Source organism: Protopterus annectens, chromosome 6.part0 (genome assembly GCF_019279795.1).
Source record: "Protopterus annectens isolate FY-2018-M chromosome 6.part0, PAN1.0, whole genome shotgun sequence".
In the NCBI taxonomy this organism is placed as follows: Eukaryota; Metazoa; Chordata; order Ceratodontiformes; family Protopteridae; genus Protopterus; species Protopterus annectens.
This window is the reverse complement of record NC_056737.1, coordinates 619,585,997-619,612,317: the sequence shown is the minus strand read 5'-3', so window position 1 is coordinate 619,612,317 and position 26,321 is coordinate 619,585,997. Positions and strand designations below refer to the sequence as shown.

The 26,321-nt window shown below is 39.5% G+C and overlaps 1 protein-coding gene across 1 annotated transcript in view; it reads left to right on the top strand.

Moving 5' to 3' along the window:
• The window catches only part of SOS2 (SOS Ras/Rho guanine nucleotide exchange factor 2), a 2,018,564-nt gene that overhangs the window by 579,817 nt on the left and 1,412,426 nt on the right, over positions 1 to 26,321 (top strand). Inside the window, exon 5 of the mRNA XM_044074288.1 lies at positions 21,767 to 21,970. Within this exon, the coding sequence (XP_043930223.1) occupies positions 21,767 to 21,970 (204 nt within the window). The remainder of the gene's footprint in view (positions 1 to 21,766; positions 21,971 to 26,321) is intronic.

The window sequence follows — 26,321 nt, the reverse complement described above, 5'->3', positions numbered from 1 at the left end:
TTACCTCAAAGACCTCAACTACTGTCCCAGCAAAACAATCAGATCCTGCACAATCAACTACAGACACTGAACCTGGCATCATGGCTGATCATGTAGTTATACAAACAACACCTCTCAGTAAAGCTGTGATGGATGTCATTTTGGAAGCCAGAAGGCCTAGTACTAGAAAATCTTATGCTAACAAATGGAAGAGATTTTGTGCTTGGAATCAAGCACAAGGAACTGATACAGCAGAACCAAATATTGCTCAGATATTACAATACTTAACTGAGATGCTTGAGAAAGGCCTATCTTTTCTCATCAATCAAAATCCATGCCTCTGCCATTTCGGCTCATTACAATACAGAGCCACCAATCTTTTCTTATCCTTTACTAAAGCAGCATCTTAGAGGAGCCAAAAATTTAAGGCCTCCTAGAAGATCACCATTACCTGCATGGGACCTCAATTATGTGTTGGAAAAGCTCACCCTGCCTCCATTTGAACCAGCTGCTACCGCTGATATAAAGTTCTTGTCATGGAAAACAGCTGTGCTACTAGCAATTACTTCAGCAAGAAGAGATGTTCTTCATTCCACATTGCTGCAGTCCTAACCGTTGGGGGTAGTCCGCTGTCCAGTCGGCCCGAATACCAAAGTATATGGCTGACGTCGGTCAAGGCGCATTAGACTGATGTCAGGACGTCAGGGTACTAATGCGCATGACCGACGTCATATCCTCAGTCTTTTTTGCCGCATGGTCCGATGCAGAAGCAGTTTTGCGAGTGCAGGTTGGCGTTCTGAAATTTTCTGAAGTCGGAGTTTCAGACCGAATCAAAGTTGACTAAGTACCCCGTTGGGGAACATTTTGGTTTTTTCTTGCCTCAGTATTTAACCGGATGTCAGAAAAAGTGAATAACTGTATTTCTTGTGGGAAACAGATACCTCATAGGGATTACCATACTTTGTGTATACCTTGTTTAGGGCCTGAGCACGACGTTGTTGGATGCCGCTCTTGTGCTAGATTTAACAAACGCACTATTAAGCGGAGGTTAGACTGTGCCAGGTTAGTGTTTGGGAAGCGTTGTAATTATAAAATGCCGTCGGATGCTCCGACGCCCGCTTCGTCCAAAAAGCGCAAGGACAAAGCAGCAAAGCCTAGGGTTGAAGAACCGGCAGTCCCGGACGTCGGTTCTTTAGAAGGCTCAGTGGAGCCAGAGGTTTTGCCAGGAGTTTCTTTGGAGTCTCAGGCTGAGACTGTACTGTTACAGGATGTGCCCTCTCAGGAGGTAGGCCAGGCTGAGGGGGCTTCTCAGGTAGCTGTTCTTCCCTCTCTTCCTAAGGTAGTTAGATCCTCTCCTTCTGTTTCCAAGACTTCTTTGAGAGGTAGGCCAAGTTTAGCTTCAGTGGGGGTTTCTCCTAGCACTTCAGGTTCTGTGCCTAAGAAACATATGCTTAAAATGGCAGAGGATTTGATTACTATGATTAGAGGTTCTATGCCCCCTCCTGATAAGAGGCCTAGGGTGGAGCCTGAGTTTGAGAGTTTTGAACAGTGTTCAGAGGCTTCTGAGTCTTCGGCTGAAGACTTGCAGGAGTTTCCTCAGTATTCTGATTCTGATGTGGATGACTCCACTCCTTCAGCTTCTCCACCTGAGGATTTTTCATTTTCAGAGACTCTGCATTCCATGAGGGAGCATTTTAAATGGGAAGGCCAAGATTACTCTGATTCCAGGAAGAGGCTTAGGAATTCTTGTTTTACCCCAGCATAGGCCCTTAGCTATACCTCCTGTGTTGAATGTGGTGGAAGATGTTTTGCAGAGGCTTCCCTGAACCCTGATTCTTTGCCTCCTGCCCCTGTTAAACCTGATAGGTACTATAGGGTGCCTGAAGCTCATAAGTATCTTTTTAAGAGTCCTAGGGCAGATCCAGAAACTGTTTCTCAGGGGCCTAAAGGTGTTAAGGCCTCTGTTGTTAAAAATCCTGTTCCCTCTGATAAAGAGGCAAGGGCTTTGGATAGATGGGGTAAGAAAGTGTATACTTCTTCCACTTTAGCCATGAGGGCATTGAATTGTCAGTTTCACATGCTAAAATACCAGAGTTATCTCCTTTCACAATTGAAATCTAAGGTGGATGCTCTGGCGGAAGGTATTGAGTGTAAAGAGTTGCTGGATTTAGTTCATGTGTCTGAACAAGTGGGTAAGCATTCTTTGCAATGTGGTTTTGATGCTGTGCAGGCCTCCTCGAGGGTGGCTGCCACTGGTTCTGTTCTTCGCAGGCACGCTTGGTTGAGGGATCAGAATTTAGCTGAGCATGTTAAGACAAGGATTTTGGATGCTCCTTTACAGTCTGATGTGTTGTTTGCCTCGCCTGTGGAAGCAGTTTTAAAGAAAATGGAGGACAAGGCTAAATCTATGCAGACTGTTAAAGATTTTTTGCAGGTGCAGCCTCCAAAGTTTAGTAGACATTGGCCTACGAAGGGTTGGACATATCCTGCTTATGATTCCCAGTCTAGGGGTAGGTCTAGACGGGGTAGGGGCAGAGCTCAAGGTTCTTTTAGGCCTAGAACAGGGAGTTCTCCTGCTCAGACTTCTGGTGAGGGCAGGGGTCAGTCCTTTCGTAAACAGACACAATGACCTGCCTTTTCAGCTGCCAGTACATTCTCGTCTGGCAGCTCCTTTGGGAGGAAGGCTGTCTCTTTTCAAAGAAAATTGGGATTTAATTACTCAAGACAGTTGGGTGTTGGATATCATTCACCACGGTTACAGGTTTTATTTCCATACCTTGCCCCCTTTCAAAGGCATGCCAGACGTTCCTCCTCCACAAAGGAAAGAGGCTCACAAGCAAATTTCTCTGTTACTCCAAATAGGGGCCATTCAGCCAGTCCCTGTACCAGAAAGGGGCCTAGGATTTTATTCTCGCCTGTTCCTAGTACCAAAGAAGGGGAACACGTGGAGACCAATTTTGGATTTATCTATCCTCAACACTTATCTGGACATTCCAAAGTTCAAAATGTTGACGTTACAACAGCTTTTACCTCTGCTGGGCAAGAATCACTGGATGGTAACTTTAGATCTCAAGGAAGCTTACCTTCATGTGCCTATAAGACTAAGTTGCAGAAAGTATCTGCGCTTTCGAGCTGGAAATTCTCATTATCAGTTCTCTGCATTGCCCTTTGGCTTATCTACTGCACCCAGAGTATTCACAAAGGTTCTGGCTCCAGTGATAGCTTACTTCAGGCAAAATGGAATTCAAATCTACCCTTACTTGGACGACTGCCTGATTCTGGCTCAAGAAAAGGAAGACCTTCTACAGCATTTGGAATATGTCATAGCAGTGCTAAGATGCCTAGGGTATTCTGTGAACGAAATAAAGTCCAGTCTAGTACCCTCTCATGACATGTGCTTTCTGGGTGTGAGACTGAATACAGCAGCCCAGATGGCCTTTCTAACCCCGGACAAACAAAAGAATCTTTCCAGTTACTTCCATCAATTATCTCTTCAGTCCGGGCTGACTGCAAGGACAGTCCTTCAAGCCTTAGGGTTCATGGCATCTTGTATTCTGGTGCTTCCCAATGCCAAACTGCATATGAGGAAGCTACAATGGTATCTAAAAAATGTATGGACACAGCACTGCCAGGATTTGGACACTGTCATTCAAATAATACCTTGCATTCAAAAGAATTTTTGTGGTGGGCTCAGGAATGTCACCTAAACAAGGGACTCTCTGTGACCCGGCCAGAGGCGAGTCAGATTTTAACGACAGATGCCTCGGACATTGCTTGGGGAGCTCATCTAAATGGAAAGTGGATACAAGACAAGTGGCCTGCCAGACTACTGCATCTACATATCAACATGAAGGAGATGTTAGCAGTTCAGTTTGCATTAATGGCTTTCAAGGAGTTGCTTCTTCCAGGACAGGTGTTGATTCTAACAGACAACACAACTGTCATGTGGTACATCAACAAACAAGGGGGAACACATTCTTATCCTCTATGCAGGCAAGCAATGATTTTATGGGAGACTGCGCTCAGCTTGCAACTAACTCTTCAGGCAAGGTTTCTGCCGGAGCACAGAACTCCTTAGCAGATGTGTTAAGCAGACAAATCATGGATCCCCACGAGTGGAAACTGGATCTTCATGTATTTCAGAAATTGACAGTGTCATGGGGAACTCCAGACATAGATCTGTTCGCTTCTCCGCTAAACCACCAGCTGCCAAAGTTTTGCACAAAGGGGTTTCATCACACAGCTTGGAAAGTGGATGCTCTTTCTTTCAGTTGGAAAAATCTTCATGTGTATGCCTTTCCACCTCTGCCTCTTCTTCAAAAGGTGCTCCTAAAGGTCAGACAAGACAAGCCAAGGATGATTTTAATAGCTCCAGATTGGCCTCGGCAACACTGGTACCCACTACTAAGGAGTCTGGTAAGGAAGCCTCCATGGCCTTTACCTTTGATTCCACACCTGTTATCTCAGAAGGACGGTCACCTTCTCAATGTCAAACTTCACTCTCTTCATCTAACAGCCTGGCATATTCTGTTTTGAAACACAGCAGGTCTCAACTTCCTCAACAAGTTTTAAATGTGATTATGGAAGCCAGGAGACCTAGTACAAGGAAAGTGTACGCAGAAAAATGGAAGAGATTTTTATTTTGGAGTGCAGCAAAGAATTTGGAGATTTCTGAGCCTAATTTGAGTGTGGCTCTTCAATATCTTACTGAGTTATTGGACAAAGGTTTGTCCTTCTCTTCCATTAAGATTCATGCTGCAGCAATTTCAGCTCACTATGATTGTGACCCACCATTGTTTTCGCATCCTTTGTTCAAGCAGTTTCTTAGAGGGGCAAAGAATATAAGACCCACGTAGAGCTCCTACTCCTGCTTGGGATCTCAATTTTGTGTTGGAAAAACTTACTCTACAACCTTTTGAGCCTGCGGCTACTGCGGAATTGAAATACTTGTCATGGAAGACTGCTTTTTTGTTGGCTATTACTTCTGCAAGAAGGGTTTCTGAGTTGCAGGCCCTTATGGCAGTAGAGCCCTTTTGATTTTCCATAAGGATAGGGTATCATTACGCACTAATCCTTCCTTTATGCCTAAGGTGGTTTCTAGTGTGGCTTTAAACCAAACTATTCATTTGCCTACTTTCTATGCAGATCCCCAAAATAAGGGAGAAAAGATTTTGCACACTTTGGATGTACATAGGCAGTTACGTTATTATCTAAGCAGGACTAAGGATTTCAGGCAGTCTCAGCAGTTGTTTGTTTCTTTTGCTTTGAGTTCTCAGGGCAAGCCTGTGTCTAAGCAAACTATTTCTAAGTGGATTGGGTTTTGCATTTCTTTTGTTATTCCCATCATGGCAAGGAGATTCCAGCTGGGATTAGGCCTCATTCCACTAGGGCTACTGCCACTTCTACAGCATTTCTAAGGGGGGTGGCAACTAAGGATATTTTGGAGGCAGCTACTTGGAGTTCAGTGCATACTTTCTCCAAGCATTACCACCTTCCTCTCTACTCTAAATCTAGGGCTGGTTTTGCCACAGCTATTTTGCAAGGCATGTTGACAGCTCCTGCTTCCTTATGATTTGCCAGCCTCCCTTACCTCTGCTTTGGGATTCTACCCAATGGTTAGGACTGCAGCAATGTGGAATGAAGAACATAGTACAGTTTTGTACCTACCATAAATGTAGATGTTCGAGGATCCACATTGCTGCAGTCCAATTTACCCTCCCTCCTTCCCCTCTGTCTTTAGGGGTGGTGGTGTGAATTAGGCTATATTCTTGTAAAATTGTATATATTGTATATATGTTTGGTGCAGGGGTTTTTGGTGTTTTTGGTTTGGGCCTTGTCTTTTTAGGGTCTTCTGACATCTGGGGCAAGAAAAGACTGAGGATATGACGTCGGTCATGCGCATTAGTACCCTGACGTCCTGACATCAGTCTAATGCGCCTTGACCGACGTCAGCCATATACTTTGGTATTCGGGCCGACTGGACAGCGGACTACCCCCAACGGTTAGGACTGCAGCAATGTGGATCCTCGAACATCTACATTTATGGTAGGTACAAAACTGTACTTTTCAGAGCTACAGGCCCTCATGGCTGTAGAACCTTTTATCAGATTTTACCCAGACAGGGTGTCTCTGAGAACAAATCCTACTTTTATGCCTAAGGTGGTTTCCAGTGTAGCTCTTAACCAAACAATTCATCTGCCAACTTTTTATCCAAATCCGCAGAACAAAGGGGAAGAGAATTCTGCATTCCTTGGATGTACACAGACAGCTAAGATTGTACTTGAGCAGGACTAAAGCTGTAAGAAAAACTGAGCAATTACCAGGGTCATATGCTGCAGGATCAGAAGGAAAGGCTATTTCAAAGCAGACAATTTCAAAGTGGATAAGCCACTGCATCCGTTTCTGCTACTTACACCATGGTAAGCCTGTGCCCAAGGGCCTTAGGTCTCATTCCACCAGAGCTGCAGCTACCTCAGCAGCCTTTCTCAGAGGAGTACCAACCAAAGACATTCTAGAGGTTGCTACTTGGAGTTCTGTTCACACCTTTACAAAGCATTATCATTTGCCTCTCTACTCTAAGTCCAGGGCAGGCTTTGCCACTGCAGTGCTGCAGGGCCTTATAGCCGAACCTAATGCTGTTTAGCTCCAGCCTTCCAACCATAGCTTTGGGATTCCACCCAAATGTAATGACTGCAGAATTGAAACATGAAGAACATAGTACAGTTGTGTACTTACCATAAATGTAGATTTTCGAGTGTATTCACTGTTGCAGTCCAGATTACCCTCCTGCCCATCCCCCTGTCATTCTGGAGTTTCTTTCCTTCTCTATCTTCTACAACCTATGTGGTGTATTTGCTTGTAGATGAAGGTAAAGTTTATATTTATGCATGTGTATGTATGTATATATATATATATATATATATATATATATATATATATATATATATATATATATATATATTTTTTTTTTTTTTGCTACGTTTTTGGAGGCACCTGACATCGGGGGCAAGAAAAACTAAAGAAAATGGTGTCAGCTGCATGTTTTATATCCCTGGCGACCTGACGTCATGGAAGAGAAGACAGCAACCGACGCAGGACCCAAGACTTTGGAATTCAGGCCGACTGAGGGCAACCTGCCAGCAGATTACCCAAATGTAATGACTGCAACAGTGAATACACTCGAACATCTACATTTATGGTAAGTGTACACAACTGTACTTTCTCTTTTCTCTTGGGGTACTTCATTTCTGAGTTTGGAGCACCTTTACTTCACCTTTCTGCCCTATGATGATGTGGGGAGCATACACCTGATGTACGACACTGATAAAAATTAAAGACTTTGGTATACTGGCCAGACATAGGGCTGTCTTTGGCAGGAGTTTCCAAAAGGGCATCTACTGTTATGGCCAGATTTTACATAACTACTTTATTTGGTGAGGTTGCTGTTACTACTGTTAAACTTGTCAGTTTTGCATTTCTTTTAGTGTGTCATACAAAGTCAAGCTCCACATTTATCTTTATCAATATTTTTATTTTTCATAAAATTTTAATTATGACACATTTGCCAGTTTTAGCATACCATATGGCTCATGAGGCATTCTCCATATTTGTGTTCTCAACCTGTGTTGTTACTGCTATACCTAATTTCATGTTGTTTATGGTTTCTCATAGCAGAATGCAGCTTTGTTATGCTGAAATATGAAATACACGATTGTTTTTTTTTTTTTTTTTTTTTGCTGGCTTCTTTATTATTGATCCTTTGTTGACTGGGTTGGTCCCGCTAGTAACCTCTTTTCAGGGGAAGACCTGATGTGGTATTTATACTGCTAGGGGATTAGGGGAAATTTTGCCAGCATATTGGGGAACTTCCCCCTACCCTGATCATCTTGCAATATGTCTAGAAATAAAGGAAAACAAGGAATGTGTAAAAATAAGCAAAAGAATAAAAAAGATAAATAAGAAGGCATGAAATGAAGGAAAGAGATTAGTAATATAAAAAAGTCTGAATGGCAGATATGTAAGGAAAAATATATAAAAAAAATTTTTTTTTTACAGTGCCACTATGATGCGAGAAAAATAAAGAAAGCAAAATATAAAAGAATGTATAATCTATTCGAAGATTCAGAATGTTATAATAGAAAGTACTCTGACAAAGAAAAATAATTATATGAAAGAAATCAAGAAAAAATATAAGAGGTGTTATATAAGCAAAGATATTTTTACAAGGTAAACAAAAGTATCACGTTACTTAAGCAGAGGCAGTATAATGGGAGAAATAAAAATGTAAAATGAGAAACAAAGAACTCAGGATAATATTATGGATGGTATAGTATAATATGTACAAGAAATGTTTAAAGAAAAAAAAAAGAAGATAGTGAAAAACATGGAAAGTAAAAAAAAAGTTGACACACTAAGATAATAAAAAGTTGGAAAAGGAGATTTCTTTAAATGCGTTAGATAAAGTATTAGGACAAGTAAATATAGATTCTGCTACAGGCCAGATAGAATAGGGTATGAAATGTGTAAAAGTTTAAGGGATTGGCAAAAAAAAATATTTTTTTAAATATTTTGAATGAATGCTTAAATGAATGCTTTATATATAAAGAAATACTGTATGTAGTGGAATAGTTAAATTCTTATTGAAGAAGGAAGACAGACTACAGTTAAACTGTAGACCGATACTATTGAATAATAATAAGATCTTTATGAAAATAATGCAAAAGAGATTTGAAACTAAAATGCAAGATATTATGGAAGATAGTTTATAGTATAAAGAGAAGAATTGTCAAGAATTATTAATGCTAGAGAAATTGTGGATGCTAGGAATAGAACAGAAGTGAAAATCATGATAGGAGATTTTAATATAAGGCATACAATTGAACATGAAATCTTATGGGTAATAAAATATGCTATAATACAAGTGAGAAAGTTAAGAAATTATATATGTCAGTGTGTAGTAATAATACAGTAAAAATACTTGTAAATGGCTGGTTAAGCCAAGAGGTGCATATGAAGAGTGGTGTAACACAGGGAAGCCCAGTGATTTGTATAGTCTTTGTATTAGTTATAAATGTGATAGTATGTGAAACAAATTACAAAATGAAGGAAGCAGGGTATATAACACCTGAAGGGTTAAGAGTTCCAGTTCTTTTAATATATGCAGATTACATAGTTGCAAAAACAACATTTGGATAAAAGAAGTAATGTGCGTAAACGAGTGTTTAGAAGTGATAGTAATGGCTTTAAAGAGAACAGTAAAGGTTTAGGTAATGCAAAAAAGATGAGGAGTATTTATTTTACAGTGAATGACATTTCTGTGACAATCTACAGCCCAGATTGTCACTTCCAATTGGTTAACCCTGCCATGGAATGAATGAAATTTGTGTTGAGTATAAAATTTGCGAATAAAGACGTAAGTAGACTTCAGTGGAAAAAAAAACAGTAGAAGTAATAAAACAAGTATTTCGTTTAGGGGAACATATAAATTGTAATTCAGAAAAAAGGCTTATTTGATAAATTTTGCACTATGGGAAAAACAACATATTTAGCAGTTGTATTTATGTTACCAACAGAATTTGAAAAATAAAAAAGTTTTGTACGTAAATAAAGAGGAAGGCAGGAAGTTTAGGGTTAATTAACCCAGAGGTAGATGCTGCTTCATTAAAATTTTACAAAGTGGTAAAGTGAATAAATGACAAAGATGAGAGATCAGTAGTAAAATTGGATAAATATTGGATAAATAAAAGTATGATACATTTTGGGGTATGGAAAAAAAGAGAAAAAGAGTATATAAATGACATAAAATGTTACCAAGAAAAAATATTTGTGTGGAAAATAAAAATTGATGTAAAAAATTTTGAAAAGTATGGTATATAGGGTGTAATGATAAAACATTACTATGTAAAACAATGGGGAATATTAACAGATGAAAAAAATAAAACTATAAAAGTAAGAAGCAAATGGTGTAATCAGAAAATAGAATGTCAAGATTTTTTTGTGGAGATTGGTAATAGATAAATTGCCAGTAAAAGAAAATATGCCATATAAAAAGAAAATTGTTATACTATGTTTACATTGTCAAGAAGAAGAAACTATGGAACATGTGTTTTTGAAATGTAAAAGAGTAAAAAACGTATGGTGAAAACTATGTAAAGAAGATTTTTGCAAATATATAAAAGTGGATAAAGTAAACATGGATATGATTTAATATGGATGTTATAAGAATAGAAGTAAAGACCATTAAAAGAATTGCTAAATGTTATTTTATGTTACATGGGTGGTATGGAATGAAAGAATAGATTAATTTATGTTTAATGGTAAATTAATTTTAACAATATTAGGTAAACTCAGATGGTGGTTATGGAAAAAGGAGTGGGGTCTAATAAGGATGAAACTTTAGTATAATTGTAAAAGAGATTATGAAAGTGTGTAAATAAATTTTGTACATCTATAAATTTGTGCATTTGTAAATATGTTGTAGAGTTCTTTTTTGTATATAAATAAAGGAACCTTTCCCTTTTCAGTAGATGCCATTGGATCTTTTACATCCATCTGAGGTACAACCAACTCAGGCAGATGGGGCCCTAGTTCAACACTAAGGAGTGCAGCAGCTGCTTTATGCTGCATTGTAGTGTCAGCAATCCATCTGTCTGGTGTGGGATTAGAACCCGTAGCCTTCTGCAGCAAAGGTGAGTGTGCTGCTTCTTGTGTTGTTGACACATCTCCCTCCAGAATTACTAAATTTGTGTATTCTTTTTTGATTAATCGGGTATTACAGACAGGATGTCTATATATCTTTCTTGTTATAAATGCTGTCTCTTGTCACAGAAGAAAAAGCAAATTAAAAGCTGTTTTGAGACGCCTGAGGTAAGGATCCCTTTTGTAGCCAAGGTTTAAAACCAGAAAGTTGCCCAAATCAGAACATTCAGTTACTGACTGCCTAGGTTTCACTCTTAAAGTGAGAGTATATGGCTTTCGTCTAGGCATTTCAATGGTGGTGGTGAAGTAACAGCCTCTCTCTGTTTAATGGAAGATCCTGAAAGCTGTTACTGCAACATGTTAGGAGATATCTACACAGCATGTTACCCATTAGTAATTGTGAACACTGACTTCTTTATCCACAGTATGATTGCCTTTTCCAAGCACTTTTACTTCATCTTTTATAAGGAGAAAATTGAGAGTACATAAGAGATGGCCAGAGAGAAGCAGAAGTGTGGTCTCCACCCTTCCTTAATATTTACACAAATGTGCTTTGGGTTTCACTTCAGAATCTTGAACTACTGAAATATCGAACTTCAGTTGCTGGAGACCGAATTGTCGAAATTGCACTTGCGAGAAAGTGCAAAATGCTGAATCTGTGGTTGTGGAGGCGCATACGTGATTTGGGATTCCCTGTGTTCTTGAATTGTGGTCTGGTATGTGGATGTAGCTGGAGATTCAGCTAAGTGATGTTTTACTAAGGGTTTTGGATAGGGATGTTAGTGTGTGCGCGAGTGTGTTTGGAGTTTTGAGGTGTGGGTTAGGGTGGGTAGGTAAGACTGTGTGTGAGTAAGTGTTGAGAATGGTAGTATTTGTATGTATGTGGTGTGTGTGTTTGTGCAAGGGGAGTGTAGAATGTGTAGTGGTGGTTTTTTGTGTGTTTGTGTTTTTTGTGCAATCTCGGAGTTAGTATATATATATATATATATAAGTAGTGGGCGTGTGAGGGGTGCAGGAGGGCTTGCCCCCCTCTGCTTATATGTAGGGTCCGCACGTGTGTTTGTTTTGTTGTGTTGGTTTGTAGTGTAGGGAGGAAGGTGTATGTGTGCTTGTTTGTGTGTGGAGTGTGTCTGTGAGCAGTCACGATGTTGAATTTTGCGCTTTTGGGGTTTCGGGTTTTTAAGTTTTCGGTTTTACAGTCTCGAGATACTGAATTTCGATATTTCAGTATTTCAGGATTGTAAAGTGAAACCGTGCTTTGACAGTTTTAAATAATTCTGAAATGTGATCTTTGTTTTAATCAGTTGATAGAAGTAATATTTTTCTTTTATATGTGGATTTTCTACCCCATTGCCTGCTGGCCATCAGTTCTCCCATTCCTGACCAGCCAAATCATTCCACTCTGCCATGAGCTGGCGACAGGAGACGTCATGTAGGGTTTCTTATTGGTGGCCTAACCCCTAGTACGATTATGTGATCTGCTTTACAGAGATGGACCACTAAGGTTTCCCCTTCCAGTGAATGCTACCACAAAGCAGTTTGTTAAGCTGTAATAAGCATGTCTCAGGTTTGCTTTTCTGTCTGCCTGTATTATTCTGAGGAGCATTGTGGCACGTCATGGCTAAAACTGTCCCTGCTCTCCCATGCTAGATAGTGCATCTTCTCTTGCTGTCCCTTACAGCTGGGCCACTAATCGGGCCTGAATTGTCTGCGTTTGTCAGGACTCTGCCCTCTTCACTGTGGAACCAGGGAAGGAACACTTCAGGAACCTTACCATGTTTGCTTTTTATTTATACATGGTCCCCCTCTTTTAACTCAAGTTCTGTGCCATGTTGATCTCCGTCATTCACACTGCTTCAGTGGCATTTTGGATTGTCACGGTAACCCAGTACTGTTCAGCTTTCAAAAGCTCAGTCTTTAGCTATCACAGGAAATGCTTGTTCATTATTTTTCTGCCTTCCAAAGAAGAAAGTCCTCTGACTCTTCACAGGATCCAGTGCTGATTTTTTCTGCTTACTGCTCAGATAAGGCCCACTTGTGTATCCCCTTTCTTTTCGTATTATTATTAGATTTGTTATTCTGTTTCTACTTTTATGTATATTTAAAAATATTTATTTTAGTATTTCAATTCTGTCAGTGTTTACAGTAATTCCTATTGGAATTTTTGCTTGTAGCAGTGTTTATGTGCCTTCTGTCGTAGACAAATGTTTGTTTTTACTGTTTCTGAGGAAACTTTCAGTATTTTTCTGATGTGCTTTGTCTGTGAGTGTGTGTGCGTGCTGTTAAACACTAGAGGCCTGTGTTTATTGATGTTACAATGATTTATTTTCTATCTTTTAATAGGAAAATATTGCAGAACTTGGATTTTTTCAGCATTTATACATTATTTACTATATGTTTGACTCTGTTTTGTGTGTTTTTAACATCAAATCACGATTTTACCGCAAATTAAGTTATTTGAATATACTGTGGAAACATTACTCTCTGACAAGAAAATGTCATTTAAATTGCTTTTGAATATTATTTTATAGCAGTTTAACATAGTTAAAATATGTGGTACTAATTTTTAACACTTGTTTGGCACATTGTTTGCTCTAGTGTTTGGACTTTGTTTACTGGACATTCGTAACTTCTGTTAGTCTTAAAATAATTCTGAACACATCTCAAACTGTTTTTTGTGATGATAGCACAGTTTGGATGTGCAGTGATGCACCTATTACTAGAAACTTTTAAGTGCTTATTTTGATGCCTTATCTAGTACTCTCAGTTCTCTCTCTTGACTTGATGGATCCTAACTCTGGTACCCCCTATTAAATCCGGTTTTACCCAAAAAGAAAAAGTATAGAATTATGCCTCAGCCTATGGTTAGTGATTCTGTCGAGGTCACTGCTCAGCCAGCAGACCACTTACCTTTTACTCTACGTCCCTCTAATGTAGCTTTGCCAACCACCATGGAACTGGGGTTAGACACATCCTCGATGGCTGTTGCAGTACCTGGTGTAGGTATGGGAGAACCAGATCTTTAGGTGCAGAAGAGGTCTGGGGTAAGAGACCCCTTACCATGCATAATACTCTGTCCCAGATGTTTTATCTAGTAGTGAAGTTCACAAGGAAAAGGAACAAAAGTTTTGTCTTACAGCTGATAATCAGATTATAGCTGTTTATAAGGCTGATGTTGTTTTCCTTTGCACAGAGTGTTCTGCAGCTAATTCTGGTGATAGTTTCCATCCATGTTTTTAGTGTTAGTTTGGCTAGAGACTTTTCTGTTGTTGCAGAGTGATGAAGAATCTAATGAGGACAATGGTGATTTCTTGGTTGACACAGAGTCCAAGCACTCTGATCCTTTGGAAGGTGAACCTGAACTGAAGTCCAAACAAATGTTCACTTTTCCCCAGATGATTGGTAAGTTTAGTGATGTTTTTGCTTGGGAGCAGTTGGGAACTACCCTAGAGCTAGGCAAGATAGATGACCTTGTAGAGGACAAGATGCCCAATTCTTTGTTTATCACCCCTTTCAAACCAGCCTTGGAAGATGTTTATAAAACTACCTGCAGGACACCAGAATCTTTTCCAGCAAAAAGGGCTTAGAGAAAATGTAGGATCTCCTTGGATATGGCGGGTCTGTTTTCTCATGTGACTATTGACACACCTGCAGGCTCCACAGCTTGCCTGCTCAGATGAAAAGTCCGTGGCTTCCTCTAATCCAAAACCCTATGATGAAGAGGGGAAGTAGTTGGATCATCGAGGCAAAAGGAAGTTTCTTTCTAGTATGTAGCCTTTAAAATGGGTGGTGTGCTTCAATGAGCAGATATAGTCTTGAGAAATTCTACTTCTGCTTTATTAACACAGTATGCTTAGTTACATAATCAGAACTTCTCTGAAGATTTAAAAGCTGAATGTTTGAATGCACTTTAAGTATAGAATTGGTGTTTGGCCCCTCTGTTACACAGGTTTCCAAACAGTGAGATAATATAGACAAATTAATGCAGTGAGTATCTAGAATGTTACATGTACTCAAGTTCTCACCATATAATGTGTATCCCTTCAAGGGGCAGAATAAACAAACATCCCAGCCAAACAAAAGTCAGGAATCAAAAAAAAAAAAAAAAAAAAATTGACAGGAGGCTAATTTTTGAAACCAAGCAAGAGAGGTTCCTTTCCAAAAAAGCATTAACCCCTTGCAAAAGAATGACTCTTCCAAGTCACTCTGCACAATAACCCCCTACCATTCCTCCTCTGCTTCCTTCCCTCATGCTCTTTCTAAACCCTGTAGCCTGGCTGCAAATAGCGTCAGACAAATGGGTGCTGAGAATTATTAAAGGAGGATACACTTGGCAGTGGATAGAAAATCATCCCCCTTTCAAGAGAATTCCCACATACCCAGCAGACGAGATGGAGCAGTGCAGGAAACCGCTCTATCATCGCATGGTAGAAGCAAGGGACAAAGAACCAGTTCCTGTAATTCACAAAGACAGTGGATTTTAATCCATAATCTTTTTGGTACTAAAAAAAGGGCACTTCTGGAGACCCATCCTATATTTGTCCTTTCTAAAGACTTTTGTAAAAGTTCCAAAATTCCAAATGCTCACCTTGCACTCTGTCCTAGCATAGCTCTCAGAGCAGTGTTTCATGGTGACTCTAGATGTCAAGGATGTTTATTATCATATTCTTGTTGCTCCCAATTTCAGGAAATTTTTTGAGATTGGCTGTGTCTGGTTTACATTATCAGTTGTTTGCATTGCCCTTTGGGCTCTCTACTGTTTCTCGACTCTTTACAAACTGTCTGGCACCAGTGATTGCCTATTGGAGAACCCTAGGCATCTACATTCTTTCCTCTTTTAGATAACTTGCTGATTTGGGAAGATTATGTATCCATGTGCTTGAAGTCCTTAGAAAAGGTCCCATCCCTCTTTTTCCAGCTGCGCTTGCACTTTGAACCTTCACCTTCCTCACACCTTGTCAATGAGATGTTTTCCTGTGGTACTGGACAGACGCAGTAAAAAGGATGGCCTTCCTGCCAGAAGACAAAGTTCTGACTTTGGGCATTTTCTTGGAATTCTCTGTTCTAGATGTGGTCTCAACAAGAGAGTTTTTGAAAATACTAGGCCTTGTGGCATCAGTGATCCTCAAGGTACCACTAACCAGACTACCAATGAGAAAAAGTCAATGATATTTGAATAATTATTGGACCCATCACCTTCATCCCTTCGATTTCCAGGTACTGTTATTTGGATTTATGAAAGAGGAACTTCAGTGGTGGAGGGATCAACTGTTTCTGAATTTAGGATGCCCCTTCTATACAGACCCCAGTCTAATCTGTCTAGACCAGTGATGGCAAACTGATTGCATGCGTGTCAAGGGTGACACGCCATGACGTTTGGCTGATGCACCAACCATTCAACAACACCCGAGTTACCAAAGAAACTGACAAAAATACAAGAAATATGTGACCCTGCATTTATCTATTATCTATTAAAACTCAGCAAAAAAAAGTCATTAATTGATGTTAATCAAATCAAATGCAGTGTATTCCATATTTTTTTCAGTTCAAATTTATTATTAAAAGTAGGGTCATTTTTGGTGCATTATTTTAAGCCCAATTATCAGTGCAATTATCATTTTCTCTATTATAAGTCACTGATTTTTCTTTTACTTTTATGATGCATAGCAGCACACATGCTTGGATTGTATTTTTATTTAATAAATGAATGTGTAAAGAATCGTTTCTCTTTTGTTCACTCGCCAGGGGGTGGGGGAGGGGGTGACACACCTGCAGAGTCAAGATAGGCATTTTCCAAATTTTTGACACACTGAGCCCAAAAGGTTCGCCATCACTGGTCTAGACAGATTCTTCAGATTTACGTCTGCAGCAGTGTCCATGTGTGTTCAAGTACAAGGCTTGTGACGTCTAGCACGCATAAATGTAAAAGAGATGTCAGCAGTGATTCATGCCTTAAAAGTTCTTCACCACTTATGGACTCCGGGTCCTCTTGTAGTGGTCACAGACAACCCTACTGTGATGAGGTACTTGAACAAGCAAGAGGGTACAAGATCATACCCTCTTTGCCAGTTGGCAGTGATGGCGAGGGAACTGGCAGTAAAGCATTCTCTGACTCTTCAGGCCTCATACATTCCATCAGTGCAAAACACAGGGCAGACTGACTAAGCAGATTCTGGACAGACCTCACGAGTGGAAGCTTCATGTAGAGGTCTTCCAGGACTTGATCCAGATGTGGGAAAAACCTCAAGCAGATCTATTTGCCTCCTTTCAAAACAGACAACTGAAAAAAATTGTTTAAGACATCCTTGTAACCATGCTTGGAAAACAGACACTCCATTTCCATGGTTGTGAATGTTCCTGCGTGCATTTCCATAGTTTCTAATAATTCTGATAGTATTTCTAAACATTCAGAAAGAATTACCAACGAACATTGTGGGAACCCCCTTTTGGCCCAGGTAAAGTTGGTTCTCCCTTTTAATGGAATTAACCAAGGACAATTGCCATAACCATCCTCACAGCACACTGGATCTGCTCACTCGCAGCTTTAGGGACAGATAATACACCCCAGTTTGGAACAATTGCAAGTGACAGCTTGGATGATTCTACTTTAGGAACTTGTTCCATGAGGAAGTGCAGCAGGTATTTAAGGAGGCAAGAAAACCTGCAACAGGAACATCTTATTTACAAGTGGAAGAGGTTTTCTAGGTAGTATCTTGCCAATAGCAGAGATCCTAAATGGGTTTTGACCCCCTTGGGTTTTGAAATATTTGAGTGAGCTACTTTAGAAATGGTTTATTATATGATTCTATCAAAGTGCATCTTGCAGCCACTTCAGCTCGTCTGCCTATGGATCCTCCTTTTTTGCTTCTGTTTGTGGTCACACCACTTATGAAAGGAGTGTTGTGCGTGAAATCCCCTAAAAAGCAAACTCTTCTTCTCTGAAATCTCACTTTGTTCTTGGAAAATTGACCATGCCTCCTTTTGAACCAACCTCTAATGCTGATTTATAGTTTATTATTTGGAAGACAGTCTTACTCATTGCTGTGACATCTGCAAGCCAAGTCTCTGAGCTGCAAGCTCTCATGGTGGAACAACCCTGTATTATTTTTAACAAGTACAGGGTTGTGTTGCACACTAATCCATCATTCATGCTTAAAGTTGTTTCTGAATTTGTCTTGAATCAAGCCAGCAATCTCCTGGTATTCTATCCTGATTCAAAAAACAATGCAGAAAAGATTCTACTTTGGATTTGTACAGGCAAATCAGGTACTGCCTTGACAGAACAAAGCCCTTTAGGAATGCTGAACATTTATTTGTCTCCTGTATGGGGGGCTAAGAAAGGTCAACCTGTCTGTAAGCAAACGTCCTCTGTTATTGTTTTCTGTTACTCCTGCCATGGTACATATCTTTGGGAATCTACCCAAAGTGCCACTGAGGCAGTGGGAATGATGAACATAGTAAAATTGTATAAGCCCTGCTTACCTGTAGCAGAAGATGTTAGAATTCCACACTCCCTCAGGGCCCCCATTGTCCCACCATCCCCCGAATTGTGCATAGCTGAGGTGGGGTTCAACATCTTTTAAGTTGGTTGTTGTTGGATTTGGTTTTTATATGACAGTGGGAATTTACTATTGATAGATGATTCTGGCTTCAAGTATTTTCCTCTTTTTGTAGAAGCAGAAAAACCTGAGCACTCACTTTCTGAGGTAGCAGAAGTTTTCCCTCTTTAAATATGCTTAAACCAAACTGTCACAGGAAGAGAGAAGTCTGAGCTTTTGAAAGTAGATCACTAAAAATGTTACTGAGGCAGTGAAGAATTTGAACCTCTTCTCTTACAGATAAATAGGACTTGTGTAACTGTACTTTCTATCACAGAATACATGTATTTATTTATTTATTTTTATGCTTTATTAACCAAGTTGTCAGCTGGATTGAGGTTCGTTTTCAGTGGTGAGTCGTATAGCAGGCAAATGTGGGCTGAGGGAATCAAACTTGAAGAAGTTAGTTATTCCTCTACTCTAAACTGCCAGATGTGGTAATTCATCCTTAACACGGCAGAGACTTGCAACTTCCTTCATCGTGTAGCTGTTTGTGTGGTCCTGGGGATTCCATTCCTGTTCCTTACAGCCATGACACTAAATAAACACCACCACAGCTCTACCCTTGCAACAGTGGAGTTTTCTTTCTTCGGCAGAGTCCTTGCTTTACCTTTTTTTTGGATTTCCCCCTGTTGAAGTTCACTTCATACTTTTTAGTTTCTGCTGTTAATGCCTGTGTGAAGCAAACAGCTTGAACTGTTTAAACCTATAGAACAATTAAGTAGAGTGGTCCCTCTGTTTTTCTGTATTGGTTGCATGTGTCCTTAAATACTAAATCCTTAAATACTAAATATAAACACACATATATATATATATATATATATATATATATATATATATATATATATATACAGTTTTTAGTTGTTTCATTGAAGTAAGGCTGTCTTTGAACAGCAGTTATTGTGGAAGTGATACTAATAAGACCTCTATTTGCAGAATAAAAGTTGTAAAGGGATGAAGTTGAAGGGATGCACCTGTTTTTTTTACCATCTGAAAGCCCACTAGGGTCGCTCTGTTTATGGGATAGAGAAGCAAAGTTAGTCTATAGATTACATTATGTGAAAGCCAACACTTAATGAGTTATTAGAAAACTAAATTAGAGGAAAAGTAGTCAAGGCCTCTAGCTAGATCTTGCTTTTCATTTCCGCATCCATTTTTGGTACATTAAGGAGCAGGTATTTGTTTTTATGTTTTACTTACTAATTTATATTTATGTATTTATTTATTTGGTGGTCTTCAGTTTTAGGTAAGGGGGTCACAGCTCTGTTGACTATCCAAGGTGCCTGATGACCAAACTATGGCTCTGGTTGAATGGAATTGAGCCCTTTGCATGGAAGATATGGGGTGTGGCTTTCCCCACAAATTTTTTTCTTTTATTCTTTGTCAACACACAGTTGCCGTTGCTGACTTCTTTTCTACTGAAAAGGACTCCATTTCTTGAGCAAATGTGGGAAAAATATTTTGTGTTCATTTCCTGACCGTTAAGGCCCTTAGCTGTTTATCCACTATAGCCTAGTTGCAAGTTTATTTTTAGGACCTGCAACAGATTTTATTCCGACATGCTTACCATGGAGGGTAGAGCTGCAGAAAATGTTTTTCGTGCAACTACTAAGATGAATTAAGTTATCACCAATGCTGTAGACTACATCTGCATAAAACCATGTGCACAGGATAGAGTGTTACTATTTATTTATGCATTTTGTTAGTATAGATATTCCAGCTGTTCAGAACCTGTTTTAGTTGGGATCCTGAGAAGAAATGCACCTCTGATACATAACAGATAAAAAGAAAATATAGACTAAATATTGAGATGTTTTGCTCTGCTGACATCCAGAGATTCTTTTCCAGTGGTGGCTTTGAATGTTATAAATGTAGTTCAATTAATTCATTTTGTTGTTTAGGTTTCAAAGCAACCTCCCTAGGTAAATATAACCTCCCCTAAAGCTCTACGAAATTAAAGTGAACTTTATATAGTATGTGTGTTTCTAGGAGTGGTCTTGTGCTGCATGGGTGGGAGAACCATCCCCTCACAGCTCAAGATTTGCATGTTGTCAAGGACATTTTGTGAACTGGATTTGCTAAGTCTCTTTTACGTTTGGCCTGTAGGTGATACTTATGTGGCTGTAAGTCAGCCTGACTTTCTAATACTTCTGCCTTTGTAGAGTCATCATAATGAAAATTGTAAAACTTGTAGAAAATGAATGGCAGACATTTCTGTTCTTGGCTACTTCATCAGACACTAGTTCTTTGTGTAAATTTTCAAAAAACAGGATTCTGCTTTACAGAGCATGTATCCAGACAGGAATGTTAAAACACATTCAGAATCCGTAGCAGCAGAGAGTTCAGCATGATTTAAGATTTTTACTTATCTCTGAATTTCACTAAATGGAAAATTGCTTTGCTGTATGTCCAGCTTCATCTTGTGTGAAACTGGTTCTCCGCTGTTATGGAATGTAACAGTCAGTACATTATTCTCAAGTGTGATCCTGATTGCTGTCATTGCATTTGATTTGTTTCTTTAGCATTTTAAGTTTGTCACTATGCATCTTGGTCTTGGTAAAAAGGGTCCTCTGACCAGCCCAACTACTTGGTAATCAAAGAATAACTAAATAACCAATGACAAATTTATGCTTCATTTCCTAACCATTGTTCAATGGAGAGCTGGAACACTCTGTGTGTAAGTGATCTACACCCCATTTGTACACTTTGTAACTCTCGAGTAAGGCAATCAAAACCAGTGAGTATGGGGTAAAGCAACTCATAGCCTTGAACCTTTGAACTAAACTTATAGCGGTTTGATTTAAACTGATGATAAGCAGCCATATAAAAGACAGTTACGGGTATTAGTTTAGTTTTGGATGTTGTTTTCTGAAAAGAGTTAATTTCTGCTAGGTATGAAATCATTGTTGATTAATGTGCCTTTGTTAAATTTTTGAAACTCACTGACAATGTTGTCTCATATTGGGATTGTTTTTTTCTTTCTGAGGATGCTTAGTATCTCAATAAACACGTATGCAGGAAAATGGCAGATTTGTGACCTCAGTACTAGAGATACTAACCTTTTTATGCACCCTGTCTGTAGAATTGTTGTAAAATGGTGTCAGGCTATGTAGGTTTTAGAACTGAACAATTTTAAATATATATAGTATGCATCTTGAAAGTAAATTATGCTGTACTAATCTCGTAAATCATGTCACACTGGTATCTGTGTTAAAACACTGTTTTGTATCCAAAAATATTTTTCTTAACTCTGCAAGAAAAGCAGAAATAATGTGCACAGATGTCAGCTGTTGGAAGTTACAGCCAGTGCATAGCATACAAACATGTAAGTGATGTGATCTGTCTGTGCAAACATAAGAATTTAATCTCAACTATTTTGCACAGGATCTCATGGCTGCAGTTCATAGTCCATGTTATTAGTAGCAAGGATGGCATCCTTACTGAAAAAAGTGAGGGTTTTTTTAAACAGTTTGTGTTTTTGCTTTCTGCAGGTTCTCATGGATATGTTTGACCAGGATGAAGATTTTGGTTTGGTGACTGATGATGATGAGCCTTCTTCTTCAGGTGAACTCCATTACCATGATCTGGTGAGAGCCGCAATTGCGGAAGAGAGGCAGTATCTGCGAGAATTAAACTTAATTATAAAAGTGTTTCGCGAAGCATTCCTATCCAACAGTAGACTCTTTAGTCATCAAGTAAGTTTGCGTTTGCAGTATGCAAGCAGTATGTTTAAGCTGTTAAGCTTAATAAATCAGGATGAGTAAAGCAGAATGTTTGAACAGCCATGGTTAGTTATCCATTTTCAATTGGATCAGTGCTTATAAACAAAATATTCCATTACATGCACCCCCCCAATCAAATGAATCCATTGAGTACATCTCACTACTTACATACTCACATGTGCTTTCCTCGCAACTCTTACACAGGGTTTGTGCTCTCACCCTGTAACTTGTGTATTGCAACTCTGAGCTTGCTGTTGCCTAAGAAAAAAGGACATGCGCACTGAGTTTGCTGAACGTACAGCACACATCAGTCACTTTGTTTACTTCATATTCACAGAATTTGCACTGCCACAGACACAGCCACAACATTTGTATACTACCTTAACATGTTTCAGCATATACATATCAGTATTAAAAACATACTTGTACTGAACCACTAATCACGCAGACATGACATACATATACATTTGCGGACTCTAGTCATCTTTAAAAACATGGATTCTTACTTCTAGCATTCAGCAAGCAGTTTTCTCTTTTTTCTTGCTCTTTGTGACTATAGTGAAGGAATTGTTACTACTGAATTATTCCACTCTGATATTCAGATAAGCAGCTTTCCAAATGATCTGCATTAGGATGTCAAAAAGTTATCTCTGTAATACCCAGGGACGATCCTATCTTAGAATTGCAAATTCTGATTTTGCGCACAGTTTGATTTTTGTTTGTTCATTAGTGTATGGACATTTGTTGGGACAGGACATTACTTTGCACAAGTCATAATTCGTGGCTGCTTTCCACAAATGGGTTCAAAGTTTGCAGCATGTCTACCTACCATACTACAAGTGCAATGGACTTTGGTGTGCTGCCAACTAAATGCCGTAGTCTCTCACTCTCCTCCATGGGTTAGAATAACTGTAAAATTAAGTACTGTGTCTGGCGTAGTGCTTAAGTTGTGGTAAAAATAGATTGGTGCAGCCTAACTGACTAAAGGAAATAATAGTGGTGCAGCAGTTAAGTTAGCATTGTCCCCTCACAGCAAGAGGTTCTCTAGTTCGATTCTCAGCTAGGCTGCCTTCTGTGCAGAGTCTGCATGTCCTACTTGGGTTTGTGTGGATTTCCTCCAGGGACTCCTGTTTACTCCCACATTCCAAAGACATGCATCTGGAGTGTTTCTCCCCGGGCCTCTGCTGAAAATGGGCTCTGTCCCAATCAGACTTTCCTGGTAAACAAATGTTAAATAAGTAAATAAAAAAGAAAATGGATTTAGATGTAAAAGGGGAAAAAAGAAGGCACTTAATGTTAGGGTGAAAATTCAGTGTGGAGCAAGTCCCAAGAAAGCAAAACGAGCTTTTGCAGAAAGAAATAACTGATATGGGTAGCATACAGGAGAAACTAGACAAAGCTTACAATGATGTTAGGAAAATGTGACATACTGCTAGAATACAGAAAAAAAGACTGATAATAGGTTAGGCAAATTTGAAAATGTCGACCCAGTCAATCTGACAATGTAGAAGTGGTAAAGAAGGGGTAGACTATGAGGCTGGCAGAGCTTGAGGCTGCCCAGTATGACTCTAAGGAGAAGTGATTGGAAAATGAAGATCAAGGGAAAAGCAAAAAGAGATGGAAGACAATGACTGTATTACTGGTACAGTTGAGCAAATGGATGGACATATCCCAGGAGACGATGTTGTCAGACAGTGTGCACAGATTCTTTTTGCCTGTTGCATTGTTGGTTTATTGCCAGAGTCCCAGTTTTTCCGAAGGTGTAAACATATCAGCAAAAAGAGCATCTGTTGAGCAGGCAGTGAAATAAAGAGAAAATATTGATGGTAGCAGAAAAAATTGTTTGCTGATTAAGATTCCTCATTGTAAAACAGACAGAAGTAGACTAGGTTCATGACACACACAAGACTGTGTAGAAACATAAACCTGAGATTCAGACTTTTATATCCATTGGGTGCAAAAGGTGTTCTTCCCAGTTGGAGAGAAATCATTTCTTGAACCAGATACAGCCCTGGCAGAGACTGTGAAAGGTAGTAGTACAAAATAGCGATCCTCAGTGGTCAAAGGGTGGATCAGGCACAAAAACAGAATCACCAAAATCAAAAATAGCCAGACCACACCAAGAACAGGCTCGAGTATAATTTTTTATTACAGGTAAGTGTTTTCGCGGAACAGCTTCATCAGACCATAAAGACACATTAAAAACTATGCTTTAAATAAAAAAACATTAAAACATTCTATATTATCATTGGTAGATATAAAACAGTCAGCCATGTGATAACTGATGCTCCCTGAGAATAGATTTTAAAGGGACAGTGATATCAAGACCAGGTGCTCTGTGCACCTGCAAGGCAATAATCCATTTAGTTTCAGCCTACTCTATTCTATTAAGATCACCACCTCTAACATTATTATGAATAACTTACATGACCAAGAAAGAAAATTTATCATGACCTGTAAAAATAACCACATGTTTAGCTAAAGCATTAGAGTCACAGCTGAACTTTTACAGTCTGCATAAGTGAGCAGAAACATTTATTCGTCCAGTAACTGGACTTAAGTTTGAACCTCGATTTTATGCAGACTGTAGAAGTTCAGCTGTGATTATGTCAAGATTGCTCTCATTTTTATGTTGGGAAAACTATTAGGCACCTACGAGAGCTGATTTTGGAACATCAAGGTGATATACTGTACATAGAAAGACTGCATGGAGCACCTGGTCTTAATATCACTGTCCCTTTAAAACCTATGGATCCTGGAAACTAATGCCCCATCAGTCTGACGAGCCTGATCTGTAAGGCCATGGAATGTATTATCATGGAACTTATAAACAAAGACATTGGCAACCTTCAAACACTGGACCCCACCCAGTTTGGGTTTGTGAAGGGCCAATCTTATCTCGTGAACCCGATTGACTTCTTCGAATTAGTCTCCTGAGCTGTGGACGAGGGTAAGGTGGTCCACACAGCCTATCTGGACCTTGCCAAGGCCTTCGACACCATCACCCACTCTGGAATCGTAGATAAACTTACTAAGCTGGGCATTAATCCCTACATCACCCGAAGGGTTGCCCAACTGCCTTACTGACAGAATCCACAATGTAAAAGAAGCCGACTCCAAATCCAGTTCCAGACAAGTGACAAGTGGAATACCTCAGGGTTCAGTCCTGGGGCCGCTCTTGTTTGGCATCTACTTCTCTGAAGTACAGGCCAACACTAAGGGACTCTGGGTAACAAACTTTGCAGATAACATAGGGACATAGGTGGATAGTGGTTTCACCTTCGATAACCACATCGCCACAACAGTCAGGAAATCCTTCTATGTGGCACACCTCATCACTAAGGGCTTTTCATCCAGAAAAAAGAAGGTTATTGTCCCACTGTACTCATCCCTCATTAGAACCATTGTAAAATACAACACCCCATTTGGTATGTACCTCTCAAGACATCTGCAACAACTGGAAAGGTCGCAGAAATACCTCACTAAAAGAATCACAGGCCTAAAGCAGATGTCCTATGACTGTCTAAAAACAACTCCTGCTATACTGTCGCATATCGTTTACTCAGAGGCGATCTCTGCTTAACATACAAGGCCATGTCAAACACAGAGCTGTTGGACATGCTACACTTAAAGAAGTCCAAGTCCCTCGGAGCCACATGCTCCAGGGTTCTAGACCTTGTCATCACAATGAACAGAACATGCTGGAGGGATAGGTTCCTGACACAGAGACTCCCCAGACTTTGGAATAGACTGCCCATACATGTCAACCAAAGCGCCTCTTTGGCCCTCTTCAAAAGGAACCTTGACGATTGGATGGGAGATAGGAAATTCACCCCGGGGATCACGTCAGTCACCCTGCTAGACAGGGATCCAGGGAGGTAAATATTATGGGAAGAAATAGCCAGAGAATTGTTATGGCTAGGCTTGTAGAAGGCCATAGAGCCGATAGCCTAGTACCAACCTATGAACCTATTCTCAGGGAGCATCAATTATCACATGGCTGATTGTTTTTTTTTTTTTTTTTGCATCTACCAATGGTAATGTAGAATGTTTTAATTTGTTTTTTTTTATTTAAGGTATAGTTTTTAGTGTGTCTTTATGGTCTGATGAAGCAGTATTTCTGCGAAAGCTCTTACCTGTAATAAGGAATTATACTCGAGCCTGTTCTTGGTGTGATCCGTCTATTTTTGATTTTTGCAGAGACTGAATGATACCAGCAACTTAAACAACATTGCAGCCAGACAGGAATGGTTCAAAGGAACGGTGTAAAAAAAATCAACATTAAGTGTGGGACGAAATAGAGATGGCCGATAAAACCTTTCCC